We start from the raw sequence: 22,393 nt of genomic DNA on the forward strand, positions 1-22,393 counted from the left end.
GGATTTTAATGGAAGGGTCCATACTTATATAAAAATCATAAGGCAACAAGCAATACAATTATTTGTCAAACAAACAATGAGCTTGCCTAGGGGCCACTAACAACTCCTTCAGATACGAATTACAACATTTCATTAGACTCAGCACACTTGTGGCTGGTTATCAATAAATGCGTTCACCCACAAATAATATTACCATAACAAATCTACCACCACCAAAGAATGATGCAATTCCATCCAACATCAATGAAAACCTGCAATGGTGCTTCAAACGGAACATTCAGAGGCTTCATTAATTACCTAAAATCAAGACTTCCTTACCTGGAACAACTCTCATATAACAGATGGCTATAGAATGACAATATCTGCATTCAGCTGCAAGTTCTAGGACTAATGTCACAATAGGAGCTTAAATAACAATAAAAGCAAATGCTGTGCTTTATCAAGCTTGGTACTCTAAACCAGTGGTTCCCAAACTTTTGACTCCTGAGGACCCCCATTGAGTCACCACTGGAAGCCAGGGACCCCCAAGCAATTTGTATGAGTTAAATTTCAAACATTAAAACAGAAATTCGAAAAAAAACACACGTGTGCACACAAAACAAATACTCAGAGTACTAAGGATTTTGGGGCCAGATGTACGACCATTTCATTTAGCACCTCGCAATTGGCGACACATTGCGAGTGGCAAATTGCGAGTCACAAAATGAAATGTACAACAGTGTGTTTAACACTGTTTGGGATTCACAATGGGGTCGCAAATTGTGAGGTTCATTAATATTAATGAGCCGCTCACAATTTGCGAGGCCATTGGGAATGCCAGCCCTCCCAGAGATGGTGGCCTGCTGGGCTCTGCAGGCCACCATGTCTTGGACTGCTTTTAAATGAGGCAGTTTTAAAAAAAAATTCATCCCGTTTACCATGCATTTAAAAAAAGAAAATGAAACGTTTTTGTTTCATTTTCTAAGGGCAGGCAAAGGTCCCTGGGACAACTGCCTTCCCTTAAAAAATAATTTTGCATGCATTTGCAAAGGGAAAGGGTCCCCTGGGGAGCCCTTCGCATTTGCGAATGCATTACCATCTACTTGAAGTAGGTGGTAATTGTGACTGTTTTGCGACCGCAAAACATTTGTACATGGTTTTGAGACTCGCTATTTGGAAGGGAATGCCTCTTCCAAATAGCAAGTTGCAAAACCTATTTAGAGAGTCGCAAACAAATTGCAATTCGCGAAATAGGCTATGTACATGGCCCAATAGGTTTTTGCATCACACACATATAGAGACATTGAATCGTACATGTAAAACAGTGTATATATAAAATGTTTAAAGAGTGCTTGGTCAGGAAAAGCACAAACTCAGGATTCAGAACATAACAGTGGCTAGCATTGACTTTAACAATAAAAATGTATTTCCACCCAAATATATCTTTTTTAGCAGCATCAGAATAATGAATAAATGGGGAAAAATATAAGTTACTAACTGGTACCATGCAGTTTGCAAGCAGCACTTTGATGACAGTTTATAGGTCCCTCGGCTAGATTATGATTGTCACTTATGAAGTGCACAGTAACAAGATTCTCTCTGACAAAAGCAGTAACCACGAACCTAGGCACATAAAATACTGCTTATTAAGATGCATGTTACACGTTGTTTGCAGTAGGCACATTAACCCTCTCTGCTACATTAGTTAAGTCAATGCTGCCACTGGACAAAACTCTCCTCGCTCTCCAGCAGGTACATTAATCACTGGCATTCTCTTGACACTTTTATTGTTGCTGGAAAGCTGCTAATTACACAAGAAAGTTTATGTGCTTTTAAAACTGTTGCATATGGACCCCCTGGGAATGTGTCACGGAACCCTGGGGGTCCGCGGACCACAGTTTGGGAAACACTGCTCTAAACCATGTATTAATCAGTGGATAATTATGTTATAAACCCTCTGACTGAAATTTGGGACTGATCATACCTCAAACATGTCAGAAATGGCAGAGTTGTATCATGTTAATGCAACGTACACATTCCGCCTCCTTTTCTTAACTGGAAGACCACAAACCGCTTACATTAAAATTCAATCTCCAAAACCGTGACAACCAAAACCTTTTGTTTTTATAATCAAAGTAAACAATGAAAAATTCACACAACTGTTTGTTGCCAAATCCCTCCACTGTAAATATAATGAGATCATTCTTTAGGTGTTTATAACTACTGGTTTTACAACTAAGGTAGCGGTACCCACTTAGAATAAACATTGGATTCTGAGGAATGAAGACCTCCTCCAGAAAGAACCTAAAACTGGAAATAGTAAGATGAAATTGGACTTTGCAGAGGTGCTGATACCTTTTAAAGTTTGGGTAAGAATACTACAAATCTGTCACTTTCTTTTTTCCTAGTCTATGCAAATACTAGAATACGGTCTACTACAAAACTTCCAGGAGCAGTGAAATAAGCAAACCAATGGAGGAAATCAAAGAAAACGGAAAGCAACTCCAGACCTTTGAAGTTTAGAAACTTTGGGCCAAGTCTCAAGCTACATATTGATTAAAGATCACATGAAAAGGGTGTGCTGGTGATACACTGACGGATACTTTTGTTATCTTGAAATATACACTATTCTTTTTGATATTACTACAGGTTTATAGCAAGTTTATAGCCCTATTAATCAGCAAAGGTATGTGCAAAGAAAGGCCATACAACACGATAAGCTCATTTCAATTGATTTCTAGACAATTAAAATAATCATAAAGCATGTAACAATTTCAGACTTCAACAATGACAACTAATTAAGCAAGCAATATGTCTGGCTTGTGTTTTGGGTCTCGACTATAACATTTGAAAAAGCCGGATGCAGTGAAAAAACAAAACAAAAACCGACTGGTGTCTGTATAAAATGATCTATGAGATACATATTATAATGTGTATTGATTTAGTGTACTTTTGAGGTATAAAACATCCCCTCATGCATTACACAAAGCAATCCCTCCATAGCAGGTGGAGTGATATTTAAGGATAGTCATTAGAAAGAGGTGAAAGGGGGATATTCATCTGTGCAGAGCCAAAGTCCACTATAGGAACTTTTAAAAGTATTGGCAACACTAGGTCTTTCAAACACCTGCTCTGTCAAGCTAGACCTAAAAAGTAGACCTTCTCAAATTATTGACATAACCTACTATAAACCAATGAATGCCTGGATTACATGCAAAACACACTATATAAAAGAGAAGAAATTACATTTGGGAGCACTTGAACTTATATTTTGAAAACATAAAATTGTTAGATGAAAGAATAAAACACATTCATCAGTCATCTCTTTGCTGAGCATCTGATGAAGGGTTTTCAAAGCATGTGGTTCACAATATCCCTTCCACCATCAATTATACAACAAAATAAAGACTCCAAACAGGAGGTGTTTGGTAACGTGCATAAAGTGAAGCAGGCATTTGCTTTAAAGCATTTACTATTCGTTTTCATCTATGAGACTGAAATCCATGTCTGTCTGAGTTACCCTTCAAACTGACCAGAAATGGCATGTTGCGCATAAGAGCAAAAAAGAAGAAAAATATATACGACAAGTTGGATCAGGGTTTTGAGTATTGTCACCTGCTTGACAACACCAACTAGAATCCAATGCCACGTCACACATGGGACGTTGGCATTAAGCAAGGAAGAGTACCTAGAGGAGCATGTTAGCAGTTATATTACAGTTTGTACCTCTGCAAAAATATTCTGGTCTTCTACCCAGTGGATCTCTTAAATCCAACAGTGGAAACGTTACCAACATGACCATTTACACGCTTTGGATTTGGTTATAAAACACACAATCACACCTCCAAAGAACATTCTGGCACCTGGGTACTTGAATTGTTATTGGAGTGTCATGTGGTTAGCCTCCCTTTTGTCTACTTCAGAAAAACAAAAAGCAGGACTTCTGACTCCAAGAGGGCTCAACTGACTTAAGATGACTAGAACCTGCAAGAGACTTGGTTGGAGAGAACTGCTGCCATAAGCCCCCCAAGGCGCTAGTATTCTGTTTTTTCTGCCCAGTAGATCTCTTAAAACCTACCGTGGAAACGTTGCCAACATGACCATTTACACGTTTTGGATTTGGTTATAAATGACACAATCACAATAGTTCCAATCTGATTGCCTGTGCACACGATCATTGAGAAGGCACCAAATAATCCAACATCGTAACCCCTACTGCTCTACAAACACCACAGGGCTACAACTGTGCAGTACAACAAGCAATACACTTACAAATACAACCTATGGTCTTCGCATAGCCTGATCCCCAGATTTGGAGATTTCACTCGGCATTTGAAACAATTACACACTAGACATTCTGAAATGGGAAAAAAATCTGATACATAGCGCACTTCTCAAAAGAATGAGGGCACAAAGCATGGATGTAATTTAGGGGTCACCAGACGTTGTAGCTGTGACCCCTGGCGTGCCCCTTGAGATTCCCGCGACTGCCTTTGCCACCCCTGAACTCAGAGTTGGCAAAATCAGCGGTCGATTGGGGCTCCACTTTGGTTGTATTCAGTCAGCTTTTTTTAGGATTATACGTACTATTAGTGTAATAAAAAAATGAACTACGATTAGCTGAAATATGACCCTATCTGGCAGCTGAGGGAAGCAAAACAATGCTTTTAAATGTACACTATGTGTGTGCTTATGTGAAAAAGAAGTGTGTGTAAGAGTGAATGTATGTGTAAGCATGTGCGTGTGAGTGAAAGTAAAGGTTAAATGGTGTGGGCCATCACTTCTGCTATTCCTGGCATTTTGATTAATTGCCGTCCATGGCACAAAGGTATGTCTGCTGTGGAAATTAAGAGCTTGATATCCTACTGCAGAGAGTGGACTAGTAAATTAAGGTAGGCACAAAGGTATGTCTGCTGTGGAAATTAAGAACTTGATATCCTACTGCAGAGAGTGGACTAGTACATTAAGGGGGGCTATTCTTTGTAATGACCTGAAGGCATTTTGAGAAAGTTCAATGGATTTTTGTAAAAAGGATGCTTTTAATTAGAGGCAGTGTTGGGCCCTTGCCCTCGCTTGACATTTAGTTTCGTACTTTTTTGAAAACCTTAATTTTAGTTGGCAAAATTAACAGTCGGTGTCAGAGTCCATTAACTGTAACAAAGAACACACCATCGCAGAGAAATATCAGATATAGCTGTTTTCTAAGTGTCAGACCAACAGTTTGGTTGTCGTTGGTCTATTCAAAGTAAACATTTCAGTATACAAAATCATACATTAGCAACCAAAGAGTTCGGTCTTAAGTTTAATGAACAGCAGTAAGTGATTCTGAAGTTAGAAGAAACAGAAAACAAACCTCATTGGAAACATCTACGACCAAGTTGTCATCACTCTTTTCAGCATCACTGTCCTAGAATGGAAAACAAATTGTACTCGCACTGTACATACTTCAACAAAAACAAATGAAAACGATTACCAAGCAATTCCAGACCATAAAGGTAAAGGTCAATCAGTCTGTTAAGCCACCTAATATGTTACTAAATGCGTAATGGCAGAACAGACAGTATCTTTAAACCAAACACTTATTACTATGTAAAGGGAATTACTGTTCCAATCTCATAGTCAATTCCCATAATGTTCGAATATAATTCCACAAAGCGTGAATAGATTTTTAAAACATTGGATATCTGAAATGTTGGATTTTTTTTGTTGCTACAAATCCATTCAAACTCTTAGAAATTCAGTAATTCCTCTACAGCATTTAAAGAGAAAGGAGCCCTGCATATTCTACCCGCCAGAATAAAAAATCCAAACTAGGGGCGGTCAAAGTTAGCTAGAGAAATATTACCACTGGATGGACCATGTGGTATCAAATTTTAGGTCTGTATGCTAAAGAAAAAAGTTAAACAGCACACATACGTAACGGGCTGGCACTTCTTTCTCCTCAGTCTTCTGTTTCTTGCTCTCAGATGAGTAATCTGTCGAGTTCCTGTGTTTCTCTGCACCTCTAAAGCTGGCCGAAGGAGACACAGAAGAACTCTTATGGAAGAAAAAAACCAAATATATGAATATATGCATTCCCTTGCAAATCTGTGCAATTTGTTTTTTAAAGGCAACAATGAAGAGACCCATGTATGTTTAATGATATCACATGGAACTACAGAGTATGACATTTACAGTTTGTACGAAAGGGGCATATTTCAGCCAATAAAGCTTGCTATGTCAGTAACAGGGTCCTTAATTTCTGGGCAGGACAATTTATTGTTGGCATCATTGTAACAATCACAAATGCATCTTGTGAGCAAAAGAAATGTACATATATACATATATATATATATATATATATATATATATATATTCTCAATTCAAAAGCAGCTTTATTCGATTTAAAACATAAATCATAAAAGCATAATTTTTCACATAGTATTACAAACAGAAACTTGCAGAAGAATAAAATGGTTAACATGGTTAAGAACAATTTAAAAGACGTGTTAAGAGCCAGGATGAAAGTTCCACATTGATTTCCTCGAATATATCACATTTCAAATACGTAACAACAGAAGTAGTAAACATTTCATGTTGTAAAAGTTGTAACATCAAAAAAGCTGGGCGACATTGTCTGCAGCCCAGAATTTTTAAGATTGGCACTATCCATCTTTACACCTTGGAACAGAATAAAATATACAAAAAAAGACAACGTGCATCGTAGACTGTTGTGACATATCATCGCATGGGCAAACACCCAAGTTTCTGGACCATTCATTTGTGACCGGAAAACGTATAAGTCTATGAAAAGTTCCGTATAAAAGACAGGGCTGAAGGCCATTACATGACATCAACAACTGGTTTTCCAAGACTGTGGGTTTAACAATTTTGTGTAAGAGTCTGATAGACTAAGTTTATTAAACAGTCAGCGTTCAATGTTTTTCTTGAAATTTATGTAATACTATCTGGTCTGCCACAGTATTCGGGTTGGCCAATGTCAATCATGAATTTTCTAACATAGTTTGACCATGGAATAGAGGATACCCTATGAATCTTTAAGCAGTCATTGATAATATCACGGTTGAAGCTATTTGTATTGTTACCCATATTTTATGTCATAGCAAAATAGGTTCAATCTTAATCAAATTAGATATATATGGGATCCCAAGCTCGGCATGACAAGTGTTAATAGCAGTGTTATTAGGGACCACCAATAAATATCTGATAAATGCAATCACAATTAATTGAAGGGGATGAATATCAAAGTGGCCCCTTTAGTATCTATATAGAGCTTACAGCCCCTGACAAGGCGTCCAAGTGTTTTTGGTGAATAGTACGCTACTCCCGAACCCTAAAAGGATTAGTGGTGGATTAGAATAGGGAAATAGCAGCTAACCTGAGTGGCGGACATGCAAGTCTGTTGGTTGGATTGAATAGGATAATGAAGGGCCAGAAGAGGGGAGAATGTAGGAAGTGTTATATGGGTGATCATATTAGTATTATGAGGTTTGGGATAAGTAAAAGGTATAATGCAAATGATATGGAGGAGGAAGAGTCTCTAGAAAGGGATTAGAGAAATTATAGTAGTAAAATGAGGTTAAGGACGAGTCAAAGGAAGGTTACATGAGGGAACAATTTAGAAAAGCTTGTTTGGGAGATCATGGTAGTAAAATGAGATTTGGGTTGAGTGGAGGTATTGGGTGAGATGGAGCAGTGCATTTGAGAGAGTCAAAGGAGTTATTTTCTCTTCTACAGTAGGAGTAAAGTAATAACTATATAGATGCATAACTACATAGAAAGGGTATACATGTATATGGAACATAATATATCGAAGTTTTAAAGTTGTATTGTATAAACTCAGACTTTCAAGTGTAGCTGTACTTGAAGCTAATTTGTGTATTTTTATAACTTTTTTTAATTTGATCTTTTTCTCAATATTTGAATAGTGAATCACCTGTAGATAAAATAGTTATGATAATATTTACATATTGTGATAGACAAATAAAACAGAGACCCATAAGCATCTAATCAAACAACATTTGAAAACGATGCATTGTCCCATAAACATGTTAAGCACAGAGTATATATATATATATATATATATATATATATATATATATATATATATATATATATATACACACACACATACACATTTGTTAAGCAGACCTAAAGAACATACACACAAACACAAAAACCCTGCTCAAGTCTTACAAATAAATATATGTCTCGGACAAATAGATGCACATAGTTAGCACCTATTTCGATTTCTAGGAAAAAGAAATGTGGTTTGGTACCTTTTTCATAAAATATCACTATAGTATCAAAAGGCATAGCAAAGGACACCACTTGTACATCATTTTTACTTGCCTGCTGTGGAACAACTGAATGAAAGGGGTGTTTTTTCCCCCACAAAAAGTACGGGGATAAATTGTGAAAATAAAATGCACGGGCACAGCTTAAGTGCAGGTGCCCTTAAACTTGTTGTGCTTCCACCCGTGCTGCATATTTCTTGACCAAAACTGGGTCATAAAATATCAGATAATAAACCAATCAGTAGTGTGTTGTACTATAAGAGTGCACTCATATAATCTCCCCCTTACTCTTTGGACTACAAGTGTAGAGCAGGCACTTTAGCAGTATGTGCAGAAACTAGTCTCGCTCGCAATACACAGTAAGCGCTCAATCATAACTGCTCAGTAGTCCTTATCGGATAGGATCATCTCAATGTGCTAAATGAGTGAAGAGGAAGGTTTATAAACACTTAACATAAAAGCAATATGGGGAGATGGGGCAGAAAGGACAAACAGGAATCCTAGAAAAAAAAATTAGGAGTACGTTAAACCGTAATGACCCTGGAAATAAAAGGACAGCAAGCCCTTTATACAGCTCATGTGATGTACACAACATTAACGCTGCACTGGATTGACTGGTACAGCGGTAAATTTATACTATGACCCGGCTAAAGTGTCAACCATCACTGAAGTTGATACTCGAGACTGAGTATCAGGGATAAGTATCTTTGACACTGTGTAAGCAAAAACAAAAGAGCTAAGGTACGCAAAAACAAACAAAACCACTGCCCAAGCACCCTCCCACTATTGTCTTCCAAAAGATCAACCTTTGCAAGGTCTATTATTGGCCTATCTGGTTAGATAGCAAAGGGTACCGGCAATAATGATCGGAAATGCTAGATGTGGAACTCCTGCTCCAAGTATAGACTTTTTAAAGTGTGTGTACAGCATCATCACTTGCTATAGGATGTGAGCAATGGATTCTGAGAGACAATCAAGTAGATACACTGTGCAATTCCAATAGTCTTTTCCAGACTGCGACGTACTTTGTTGTGATCAGGTTTTGCAATGTATCACAATAACTATAAAAAAGAAAACATTGAAAAACAGGACGGAGTCTATGGACTATTGTGGCATATCTTCAACTAAGTTTAATTACATCAGTAAAACTGCTGCAAGGGTACAAACATACATTTGCACTAAGTAGCAAGCTCCAACTCTACATAAATAACTTAGAGTCCTGGCATCAAAGCTAAAATTAATTTAGCAGTTTCAGTCTAGCTCTCGGCAGGCCTGTTAGCCCTGTCTGGGCATTACAACATTGGCCATTAATGCAGACAAGTCTGTGCTGACTTGGCACATACACATCACCACCAATTAAGCACCTCAGGAAAAGAAAGGATTTGGCTACAAAATTAAAGGTTCTGGTGAAGCTCAATTCCTCTATTTCCACGTCTCTGATGAGGGTAAGGTAATTGTGGAGTGGCATTTCCACTCAAATTAGGATAAAACCATGGTGCTAGTGAATAGGAGGGGGAACCATATTGAGGCCAGTTAAACCCCAGTCCCCCACCACCTCCAAATCATCACACATCACTTTCCCCCTTTGTTAACCACAATGTTATTCCTGCAAAATGACCAAAGTCTCATTGCCATTCCTGTGTTAGAGAATACATTCAATTCTCAGGCTTTATTTATTAGACATCATAAACACGCCATTTTTAAATGAAACCATTGTCATTTTTACAATATGTACAGTAGTGAGAGTGATGATTTGATACACTAATACATGGAAAATCTCCCACCAGCATTCTCATACTTAACTGTCAGAATCATGGTTGACCACCCATCAGGTCCCTACAGTATCACCTAATTCAATGACTTGGGCCTGGATAGAAAGCACCTTCGCAGATTCCAGCATTAGAAGTCTTTCACAAGGCAAATCCACCTGCTCCCTCAAGACCGAGGGAGTATGGGCCAGCATGAAAGGTGGCCCCCCCCTGCCCCCCCCCCAAAAACAGCCATGAATGCCAAAGCCACCCAATAGTGGGAATCCCCCCGGCATCCAAACGGGAGATGGGCCTGGGCAACCAGGTCATATCTTGGTGTCCTAATACTACCCCTTCCCACGGAATATACCCTGGGGCATTACGGAGTACCCAGTCAGGTTGTCTACAATTGCTGTAGCAGAAGCATCCAGCCCCAGAGACAGTGGTACCACAGCCCGAGATTGAGAAAACGGCTTGAAAACAATTACATCTTGAGTTTGCCTGCACTTATATTCGCGATGCCAAGGTTGTCCACATGTTTTGTGGCCAACAACGTCTCTTCATCCGCCACAGGCTTGGATAGTTCCCCAACCAGATAGTGCTCCCCCTAATGCCGCGAGAAATGTTGTACAACGAAAGCTGCCAGGTTCTCTACAAACGACTTGTTGCCCCTGGCTGGTAAATAAACCACAACTGTGTGAAAGAACGTCTCCTTCTGGATGCAACCGTAGGGAACTGTCCTAAGCCAAGCCGTGTTGAGCAACCTCCTCATTTTACTATTCAAGCTCCTGACAGATTTGTTGAGTTCCTTGGACGACCGGCCAGACTTCCAAACCTTTCTCAGGATGATGTGTCATCATGCAAAGACTGTGCCGGGGCACATCCTAGCCAGCCATGAAATTTCCACCATCAAGTTCTCAAATAGGGTCCTTCTACCCATGGCTGGCATGTCATTGCCAACTATGTGACCGATGTGGAGAATGAGGGGTACCAGCAGCAGGCACTCCCCACATATCACCTACTCAACTAGCTGACATAGCTCCTGGCCAGAAGAAAGGAAAATGGAGTGCATAGTCAGTCACCAGGGCATTTAGGCAGGAAGGTGGTGATTGGGGCAGAACGCCCTTTGTTTAAACTGCCCGGCCGCTCCTGCTTGCCCCCCAGGCAACATAGTTACCCCTTAGGCATGCAATGGTTGCATTTCCCGGTCAAGCCTGTGAAAATTCAAACAAAAGGGGTTACAGTTAGCCCCCTTGCCCCAAACTGGCCCAATATGACCTGCACCTGTCGCAGGTGCTTTTAAGTCTGCAGCAAAGCAGCGCTCGTCCTGAGGCAATGGTTCACAATTCACATCACGTCTCCTACAGAGGGCACTCAACACTTGAAAAAATCTGTTTGCCTTATAAATAAAACACTTTGTCTTAAAAAATATGTGCATACAGAAGCTATGCTACAAGACTATTCAGCAAACTGCTCAACTGCCAGCATTGTGCGTTCCACAACTACAACAGTACCAGCAATTATTACTAGGCTACATTTGAGGAGTGGATATGTTCCGACAACAAAGTAAATACTATCATTAATAAACAATAGTACAAGAACGAATACATCAACCCTAATGCTCTAAACCAACAACTGAACGAGAATGGTTTTGTCTAGGTTATGGTTAACTCTCCTGCCCAGTCTATCACCTCAGACATTCACTAAAAGCATTTCACAAATATATTTTCACCACCATAAACTTGCTTAAGTGCAATGACACAGGAGCAAGCAAAACAAATAAATGACGATGTATGAAATTCACAATGTTAACTGCGCTAAAGTGCAAGTGAGATTTACAAAAATTGGCTCATCACACTCGCTGCAAGACCCCTGTATCACTGGAAATAACAGGGACATACCAATCCAGCAGTTCTACCAACACTACACCATAACTAGTGAGGATACCAATGACAAGCCACAGTATAGGCAAATAACAGGCGACATTTTGCATGACAACTGCATTTATCCCCATAAAAACAGACAAGTTTCAGGCAGGAAAATACTGGGTTGGCATTCTATAGCAATACCAATAAGGTACCAACACATATTCTTCACTTTTGTCAATGCCATGGGGCGTCTGAAAGAACAGAATAGCATTAAAAAAAACTTGAACCTTTAAATCCAAAAGGTAAGTGTATGCCTAGTTGCATACGGAAACCTTAACAAGATGACATTGGTAACTACAGCTGGAGAGATGTACATGGCCATAGCGTTGTCACATTGATATTGACAAATACTTTGCTGTTTTATTTGCACGTAAAAGTCCTAGAGAAAAGACATGGCCACTGTGGATGGTGAGGCTTCGTCATTACATATGGAGATATGCAAGTCAAATCTATTTGCAACAAAAATTGAAATAAAAAAAAACTCTACTTGGTTGTCATGGAGGCCATACAAAGATTGACCTTTAGAGACAATTTATCTGGAGCCTATTTGTGTAAAATTAAATTTAACTGACAAGCACATTTATAAACTGAATTATCTAAGTGATATTACGTTTTAATTACATATTGCATTATAAGGGTATAAAACATTAAATATAGAAATGATTAATACAGTTTCAGGTGTTTCCATTACTATCAGTTTTATGATCTGATCCCAGTGCTCAGAACATCTTAGCTAGTACACTGCTTCAGTAAAGTGCTTGCTTTTCTACAATCTGTAAATGCTCCTAACCTATATGCTCTTACTTGCCAAACCAACTGCTTCCTCATGCAACTAGATGCACTTGCAACCCATAATATGTTACCTAAAGTAATGAGCCCCTGACAAGTTCACAAGATATCATACCTCTAAAATAAAAGAAAACATTTGGATGCCCTATAGTTACAGCAAAATATTAGAATTAATACAATAATTTTAATGTCTTCCTAAGACCTGCTATAAGTAGTCCCACTGCAAAGCAAAAGTCATAAAACAGCAGATGTCTGGAAAAAGGTGCATTGTGCATTACTCAAAAGAACAAGCATTTACAATGCAACGGTTTCGCCGTTGGAAAAGTTTGAGCTATTGGCATTGTAAATGACAAAATTTGTATTTATGTGTTGGTTTTGAAAACAGATAAATAAATGGCATTGTCATTTACATTGCCAATAGCTCTAAATTTTCCAAAGGCGCAAACCGTTGCATTGTAAATGCTTGTTTTACCAGCTTTTAGAGAGTCTTTTTAGCAGGCCATCCACTTTACTCAGACCTCCCCTTTTATGCCAATGAAGGGACTGGCGATCAAGCAGCAGCCCTGAAAACCTTTAATTCCATCAATCGGGTTTGAATTGAAAGAATTTTAATGAATCACAAGGCAGGGAAATTTGCATATGAATCCATGAAAGATAGAAAAAATAAGCTAAGAAGAAAAAAACGTGCCCCCCCCCCCCAAAAAAAAACAGGTTTTGTACATTTTCATGATTTCTATATGGAACGGCAAATAGACTAATTAGTGTCTTGGGAAGGCAGTACACAAGGTCACCTTAAAAGATGCCTCCTCTGCATGGCATGGCAAACATGCAGATCTGTTCATTTGTCTGTGGCTCAAACATTTAATATTGCTGAAAGTATAAATGTAATTTTAAGGTGCTTGACTAAATAAAAAATACAGGTAGCTTTGTCTTTTTAGACTTTTCATAGAATAGTTTTAAGTAGTCAACAAAAGAACAGCTAAGCCAAGTCTGAATATTCTTAGTTAAAGTTTTGCACGGCCAGGTTTGTTGATCTGACATCCTTTGTCTACGGCTGGAGTTGCAAGGATTTTATATTGATTAGTATTATTAGAGAGCGGGGTGAGAGAGAAGACCCATGTAGCCAAAAAAGACGCTTGTGCGAAACAAAGCAGCCCAGAGCCCACAGACCGAGTGCGGCTGTCACAGCAAGACCCGAACCTCCTGTGCAGCGTCACAGATGCATTGCTCAAACAAGGACACCTACGTTTGGGACAGCTGAGGGTAAGTAGGTGGCAATGGCAGTGCCCAGCACATTTCATCTGCAAGGTGAATAATACCAGGAACACACTAGGTGACAGATACAACAGCAAATAATAACCACCCCTTGTTGAAATCGCTCAGGCAAGCACCTCCACCCGCATCTCCGCTCCCTTTTCTTAGTTACAAATACTCCTGCTCCCCCTACGCAAGCCAACTTCCTCCGCTGCACCCCACGGCAGAACTCGCATAGTAAGTACAGCAATAATCAAATACCATCACAGGGGAAGGAACAAACATGCGACTGCCAGCCAATGGAATCTATGAACTTCACCAAGGAATGCCGCAACACCAGAGCTACATTCCTAGCAGTGAGGGAATGCCAGCCCAGAGACCATGACTAAGCTAAGAGCGGGGCCTGAAGTGGGCGAGCACTCCCCATATTTAGGGGCCGCATCCAGGTGAGTCAGTCCCATTTACGGGATACCGTGATGTGTCGGGGGAGGAGGGGCCATGGCAAGGCACGATTCCCTCGCGGGTCGTATGTCCCCTCGGGGGTGCTGTCGGGAATATCCAGGTCATCTGGTCATCAGGGCCGCAGAGTCTGTGCAGACCCGTTCTGGGTTCATCTTTGGATGCCCTAACGGAGCTGCCGTTTTGGAGTCAAGCATCTGGTACAATTGCAACAAGCAACAGAGAGTGAAAGGAAAGGGGGGGCGGGAACGGGCACACGGGGAGGGGGGCGGAACGGACACAAGGACAGCGGGATGGGGGGCGGGAACCGGCCCAGAACAAAATACCTAAACTTACAAAGTGAAAACACATTTATAAACAAAATACTCCTTACCTGATCCCTGATCGCTTCGTGGGAACTCGAATCTTGAACTAACTCCAACAACAGACGCATGTAAAATAAAGAAAAAATGACGACTCGAAAAAAAAAAATAACACACCCACCGCCGCGATGACGAACAGAAGTGGGTGGAGAGGGAAAAAAATCGCGGGAACACCCCCGAATCTGGTCCGGCCTTGACGGACAGATCCGGCACCCAATGGCTAGCCTCCATTTATGGAGCTAGCCAATGGGAGCCGGGGGACGTTCCTGAAGTCCTTATTGTAAACAAAGGATTTCACCTGCGCCGAAAAGCTGCGCAGAGCGCAGCCTTCGGCAGGCGAAACCCAAAAAGGTATGTTCATTTAAGGGACAAAGGGGAGTAGGTCAGAGAAAAGGAGCCACTACAAGGGGAATAGTTCCTTTTTGGAAATAAAGCCCGGCGTTCCAATGATTTTCAACCCTCTCACATTAATTGCTAGCTACAATCCGCATGGTACATTGGCTCCTAACCCACTACATGATGGCGCCCACGAGGCCCAGCACATCACTGCTGATCAGCAATTAACCACTTCATCTGGACCACCTGTTACCAATTAGGACCGGATGGTTTATAAACTGAACAACCACCTCCAAGTCCTCATCTCCTGAGGCACAGGAGAAGGAATAGGTCGTTGGTGAAGTTCTCCAATGGATGAAGCGAGTACCGGATCTTTGGCTTTCCACCATGTGAACAGACGTTATTCCTCCCCCTGGGCTCACTTACAAAATTTAAATGTAAATTTTACTTCCCAACAGCCGGCTAAACACTTTTTGTGTTTTTCTCAGTGTTTAACCTCGAGGAGGTGATCTCATTGGGTGAGTGTTTTCCCTCTCTTGACCACAGTGTATTTAACCACTACCTATATGTTTTTATGTATGTGTCACATGTTTGTCTAACTTGGTTCCTATCACTACTTGTTACAAACAACAAACTTGCGTATGCTAGTATCGCATGCCTCTACAAGTAGTATACAAGACTGCTCAGTTTGGCGCTACTTTATGATTTCTTGTCTAGCTCCCCCAGGTCAGTGATTTTCCATTCTGCAGGTACACTTATAGGGTACTTCGTGTTTGTCACTACTTGTTGCATCCTTAGTCCCAGACACTTTGTAGATTAGTTATACATTTTACACTCCAGAAGAATTGCCCTAGATCACATCTTAACCAATTGATGATATGAAACATGTTGACCTTATAAGTCACCAGGGATCCTTGTCCCCATTGGTGACGTGACTTTTTTAATAAGTCAGACAATATACTAATGGATTAAAATTTGGAGACTTGCCTAGCCTTCAAGTCACTAATCACTACATCAATACCTAAGTTTCCTCAATCTACACAAAGGGCCCTTAACTTGAACCTCACATCACAGCTTTGGAAAAAGATCTCCAAAAAAGAGCCCCCTTGAGGGTGCCCATCAGGCATTGAAGTACCAGCCAGACGAGGAGCAAGCCCGATGATGAAGCATGAAACCCGCAAGGGTGTGTGAGGGCCCGATTTCCAAAAAGGAACTACTTCCCTTGCAGTGGCTCCTTTTCTCTGACCTACTCCCCTTCGCCCCCTTAAGGAACAGCTTACCTTAATCTTTTGAGAATGCAAGTATGCTGGACCTTTATATGCTTTAGGTCCCCACTTGTTTGTGATGCAAAGTGCATTACAACACAAACATAACAAGCACTGGCAATTGCAACAGGTCTGGCTTATTAATGAAAGTGCCTCTTCACTCAGTGATGGGTTTAGGTTCTCAATTAGCCATCAAACACTCTCTCACTCAATTCAATTCAATTCCAAAAGCTTTATTCGAAATGTAAAAACAAATTCATAAAAGCATACAAATAAAATACAGATTTAAAATAAATAGTTAGTTCCAATGCTGGTTCGATGGCTACATTTACAGTACATAATTAAAAAAGTACAAAATGTTGTTAAAAACATTAAAATCAGGGAATTTCATGATATGGTACAGCGGCCTAGTAAGAAAATTTGTTTTGTGTTTTAAACATTCTGCATATTCGGCACAAAACAGGTACAAAGTTAGATTTACATGGTGTTTCTATACCTCACGGTAGCTCTCAGAAAAGAAGATACGATTCCAATGGTGCGTTCATTTTCTAGAGATCTTAATTTGTCATGTGCCCTTCTACAGGACCTCAAGCCCCATGATACTGTCACTCATGCTTGCACATACCCATTTAAACAGCAACAATAAAACACCCACACAAACTCAATAAAGATAAATACATGACGAAAAAGGAAAACCTATTCCTGCTTAAACATGGTGTTCATATGCATGCAATAACAAATACAATTAAACACTCCAGGGGGTAACTATTTTGCCACAGTACTGTAAAAAAAATGTACAGCATGGCGAAAACACAATGTGTTGGACATCTTGGAATAGTAAAACAGTGATACACTATGACCTATACCTTTCCATGATGGTAGCCTGGTTTAGAGACAGTGATACGTGGGATGCAGCTCACTGCAGATGAAAAAAGTGGCAAAGAAGCAGCCACTCAACACTGTCTAGGCAACTGTAGTATGCTCTAAAAAATGAAAATAAATCAAGCGGAAATGAAGGTGACCTATAAAATGAGAAAGAACTAAACTACAGTACTCTCCCACCAGCCTGTGACTGAAGTGGACCCACCCATTACCTCATGGATGGAACCAAGAGAGAGAGAGGTCTGATTTTTAAATGTGTTTACTTTATTTCAACACCTAACAATAAAACCACTTTAATGTTTGTTTTTTCATGGCGTGCTGTTATTGAATTTGTTTCATTACAATATCCTGGCAGACAACTAAGCCTCTCAGGGCTTCCAAAGACATTGTAGCAATAATTATTAGTGATAATATTTTACCTCTAGGGTAATTACAGGAGGCAATTAATCAGTATGAACAATCCTTGCATAAAAAGTTAATCTGTGAAATTTCATGTATCAAAATCGAGTCTGTAGACCTTAGCATTGTGCAGTAAAAATCAACAATTTAAGGCCTCTTGGGTTTAACAAGTTTCAAAATAAATAAATCAGACCTGTTGCATTTGTCCTAACGTTTCATGATAATCCGATCAGATCTATGGCATCTGAAGTAACTTTTTCCAATGAACCAATCGGGCCTATTGCCTTCATCATTGACTTGCCACCATAAGAAACGTAGTTCTTTTTTATTGTGCATAAGCTTTCCCACAAGGCAACCATTAACTTTACTGTAATTAATTAAAAATGTGTTAAAAAATACAGTTGTCAGAATATAAAATTCCTCCTAAATGGGCCTAACGAGGATTATCACATGGCAAGTCTAAATCCTACACAGTTTGTCAGCAGGGGTAACAAACACCAAAACCCTTGACTACTACAGTAGTCTGTGAGATTACAAGCAATACCTCAGAGCAATAACAATCCATCCTACAATGCCTACAGATTAACATATGCTTTTCACAATAAATATTCCAGACCTATTGCCTTCATTGAGACTTTTCAGAAACATTAGGCTGGCTCCCATCACCAACTGCATCCAGCTGCACAGAGCATAGTTTTCCCACAAGGCATAAAGTGCAATTTAGTCACTATTTCAGTGGAAGCACACAACTTCGGCTCAATCACATGCTCTACTTTGGGAAACCAAAATGTGGGAAGAACCCAAGCCCCTTTATCAGTAGTACCACTGAAAGCTCTTTTTCTGTTGATCACATAAGGCATGGCATCACCTTGCTGTCAGGACAGACATAAAAATGTGTCCTCAAACAATTACTTAGGACAAAGATCAGAGGAGAGCAATTTTACTGGTTGATTTTAGAGCTAGTTAACTTTGTATTGTCACCAGTAACACTACATTTCAGTATCCGAACCATAAAAAAAATCTGCATATGTTACATTGTAGTAAGCTACTCTGCATCATTCTAAAACCGGCATGGCATGTGTGGCAATTGATACTAAACATCAGCAGATGAAAAATAAACCAGTAGCTACTGACTCCTGGCTACCGTGGAAAACAGCTATATATGTTGGTTGTTGACAGTGTACAACCGGAAAAGAAACAAAATAGCCACCGACTGGATGAGAAATAGGCTTTAGCACATGAAGAAACTAATGGACCAAGAACAGCTACCAGCCGTTTATCTGCCATGGGAGATAAAGATTATGGGGATCGTGGATTACTCCGCTATCCTGCTAAGAAATAAACATCCATTACACTGAATTATCATTACAAATAATTACCACCGAGAGCTAGGTAAAAACGCACAGCGATACTCATTACGACTGAAGCATTTCCAAATATTCCCCCGAGCAACTCCACCACGCTCGCTCAACGATGCACTTTGCTCAGAGTGATTAAAACCAATATTAACCAATGAAGTGGGCAATGCAGGATAATGGAACATCTTGAGGTGTTAGGTAAACCGCTGCACAAGTCAAGGGTACTCATCAGCAAGGTCAATCACTACAATCACTGGCACATGTGACACCACTGATTCTATGTTAGATTTTCCCACACAGCAGTACTAAACAGTAAGTGGCAAGCAGGCTTACGAGCATCCGTATTCAAGAACTATATTCATAAAACCAGTAAACAAATACATCATAAAGAGCAAGGAAATGTAATTGTTTTAGAGACCACTCTGATCTTGTCTCCGCTGGTGTACTTTTGATTAGTCGGTGCTGTACAACTTTGAATTGTAAGACACCACATAAATAAAGGTGCTCACAGGTTAGTTCTAGTTTATCACAAAGGAGTTGACTGCAGCCTCACCGCACTCGAAGACAAACCAACCCGAGGGTTGCCCTCTCTCTATATAACATATATATGCTCAATGTTTCACAGAACCACGGTTGGTCTTTTAGCTTAGATTTAGGATTTAATCGTGAGTGTTTTTTTTTCATTTGTGGGGGTCCTGATAGTGCAGTTTGGCATTGTTGCTATTACTGGTGATTTATACCGGTTTGCATCTGTAGCCATGCTGTTAGATGATAGTACATTTCATTTGTAGAGAAGCGTGGTTGCATCTTGATTTGTTTTACCCACAACTGTTGGGATATCAGACCTTTTTAACAAGGTTTGGCCATTGCCCCTCTGGTACATGATAATGGGCTGAATGTAGAGAGTTGCATGGGCCTACCAGTCTGTAAGAAATGGCGTAAATGGTGTTTGTTAGTAATTAACTATATGCCATGTCATGAGCATCCGTTTTGTGATATTTGCCCTTTTCTCTTTTACTTGGTCTTTTTAAGGAGAACTGAAGATATTATTGATATAGTGACTAAAATAATAACCAGAGGAATCCAACCACTGGAACGTGCTCTAGAAAAATATAATTAAAACCTTACGTAAGCAGGTTTCTTCATGTGCTAAAGCCAAAAGAAAAGAGCACACAAATTCAGTAAGCATTTGCAATGCAATAGGTCTCCCATTTGCGAGAGTTTACGCTACTGGCAATGTAGATGACCATGCCTTTTATTAATATGTTTTGATAATTAACACATCATTAAAAGGCATTGTAATGTACAATGCCAACATCTCAAACTCTTGTACATGCGAGATCTATTTAATTTGAACGAAGCGGCCGCCATTATCCCGGGCTGTTTGAAAAGGGTGAATGTTGCAGGAAAGCAGATCAAGCCTGCAGTAGGAGAAACACATTAAAGAAAATAGTGGTTGCAGCCTAAAAAAGACTCACCATGTAACAACCGAAGTAAAAGGGTCACTCCTCATGGGAGGTAACGAATGAAGACAACAGGGTACTAAGGAGGGACAAACAAGCCTATTAAAGAATCAGAAGCCAGCCTGAAGGACAATGACACAAGCCAATGACAAATATGGGCAGGGCTCCTATTCCGTACTCCAATACAGCATGGCTGGCAGAGCAGCGCATGCGCTCCACAGGCTCGACCTAAAACCGTGTATACATACAGATAAGATCGGTCCACGGATACAGACACAGGCGACACCACCCAGTCATCACAGAGCGACTCAGACGACAACACTCCAGAGAGAGACAGGTTATCAAAACACAAGTGCAGGTTTTCCAGTATCAATCCATCCAATAAGTGTGCCAGGCCTCCATAAGCACCCTTTCCCTCAGTGAGCGCCAAAGTCTTTTGAGGAGCTCACTCCAGCTGTGCAGGAAGTCTCGGATCGACTCGCAGGATGAAAGGGAACAGGGTTATGAGAAGCAGGTGTAACATTTGAAGCATTAATGTGAGTCCGATACAGCACACTCATCACCCCAACTGTGACATAAAATTAAGATTAACTGCCCATGTCATACCGAACGTTACAAGACTACTGCACTTCACTGTGCAGTTCTGTCCCTATAGGGGAAAGAGTGAGTATAAATTGTATTAGGTTTAAAAGACAATGCCAATTTCCTCGTTACCTGTAACACTATTATACAGACAGAATTATTCGTTTGATAAAGCTAATATTGAGAAATTTTATATTAGTAAAGACACATTTTCAAGTCTATATGAAAATATTACAAAATACACCTCACAGTTTTCTACCTGAGCAAACATATTATCTATTGTAATAAGCACAGTTACCATGGCACTCCAAGTACGTATTCTTAGAAAGAAAAAGGCATACCAATGGCTGTTTTTGACTGGATTGAAACAATGCCCTTTTCAATCTCAATGCACTCTGGGTCAGAACAGTTTGACTCCTGCCCCAGATGATCGGCACCATAGTAACATGCAATGCCCCATAGAAACGCATACAAAATGTAAACACAGCAAGGCTAAAGGAAATCACAAATACTGTAATTATTACATAAAGATAGGATTTTGAAACCATTCTACATAAGGTTTTAATTATATTTTTTTAGAGCGCGTTCCAGTGGTTAGATTCCTCTGGTTATTATTTTAGTCACTAGATCGTTAATGTCTTCAGTACTCCTTAAAAATACCAAATAAAAGAGGAAAGGGCTAATATCACAAAATGGATGCTTATGACATGGCATATAGTTAGGTACTAACAAACACCATTTAAGCGATTTCTTACAGACTTGTAGGCCCATGCAACTCTACATTTCAGGCCATTATCATGTACCAGAGGGGCATTGGACAAACCTTGTTAAAAAAGGTCTTATATCCCAACAGTTGTGGGTAAAACAAATCAAGATGCCACCACGCTTCTCTACAAATGAAATGTACTATCATCTAACAGCATGGCTACAAAGACAATGGTAGATGCAGACCGGTATAAATCACTAGTTATAGCAACAATGCCAAACTGCTCTATCAGTACCCCCACAAAAGAAAAAAAAACTCCTGATTAAAACCTGAAGCCAAGGTAAAAGACCAACCATGGATCTCGGAAACATTGAGCATAGATATGTTTTATAGATAGAGGGCAACCCTGGGGTCCGAGTGTGGGGGATAGAGAAACAGGCTTATTACAGAGGCCTTGCAAAAGCAAGAGAAGAGAATGGTTAACCCCTGGGCAGACACTAGTCACAATAAATGCTCTCGCTGCTGAAAAAATTAACAAGAGGGCTGGAGAGGTAGGGTACGGCATAAAATGGTAACATTAGACATT

General features: G+C 40.0%; 1 protein-coding gene across 4 annotated transcripts in view; it reads right to left on the reverse strand.

Annotated features, from left to right (window-relative positions):
• LOC144818434 (transducin-like enhancer protein 4) overlaps nucleotides 1–22,393 on the reverse strand; it is a 283,390-nt gene that overhangs the window by 60,155 nt on the left and 200,842 nt on the right. For all 4 annotated transcript variants that reach the window (XM_078675849.1, XM_078675852.1, XM_078675851.1 and 1 more), the window contains 2 exons: nucleotides 5,896–6,015; nucleotides 5,333–5,386 (listed from right to left, as the gene is read on the reverse strand). In XM_078675849.1, the coding sequence (XP_078531975.1) occupies nucleotides 5,333–5,386; nucleotides 5,896–6,015 (174 nt within the window). The remainder of the gene's footprint in view (nucleotides 1–5,332; nucleotides 5,387–5,895; nucleotides 6,016–22,393) is intronic.

The sequence above is a fragment of the Lissotriton helveticus genome, chromosome 2_1 (genome assembly GCF_964261635.1).
Source record: "Lissotriton helveticus chromosome 2_1, aLisHel1.1, whole genome shotgun sequence".
Taxonomy (NCBI): Eukaryota; Metazoa; Chordata; class Amphibia; order Caudata; family Salamandridae; genus Lissotriton; species Lissotriton helveticus.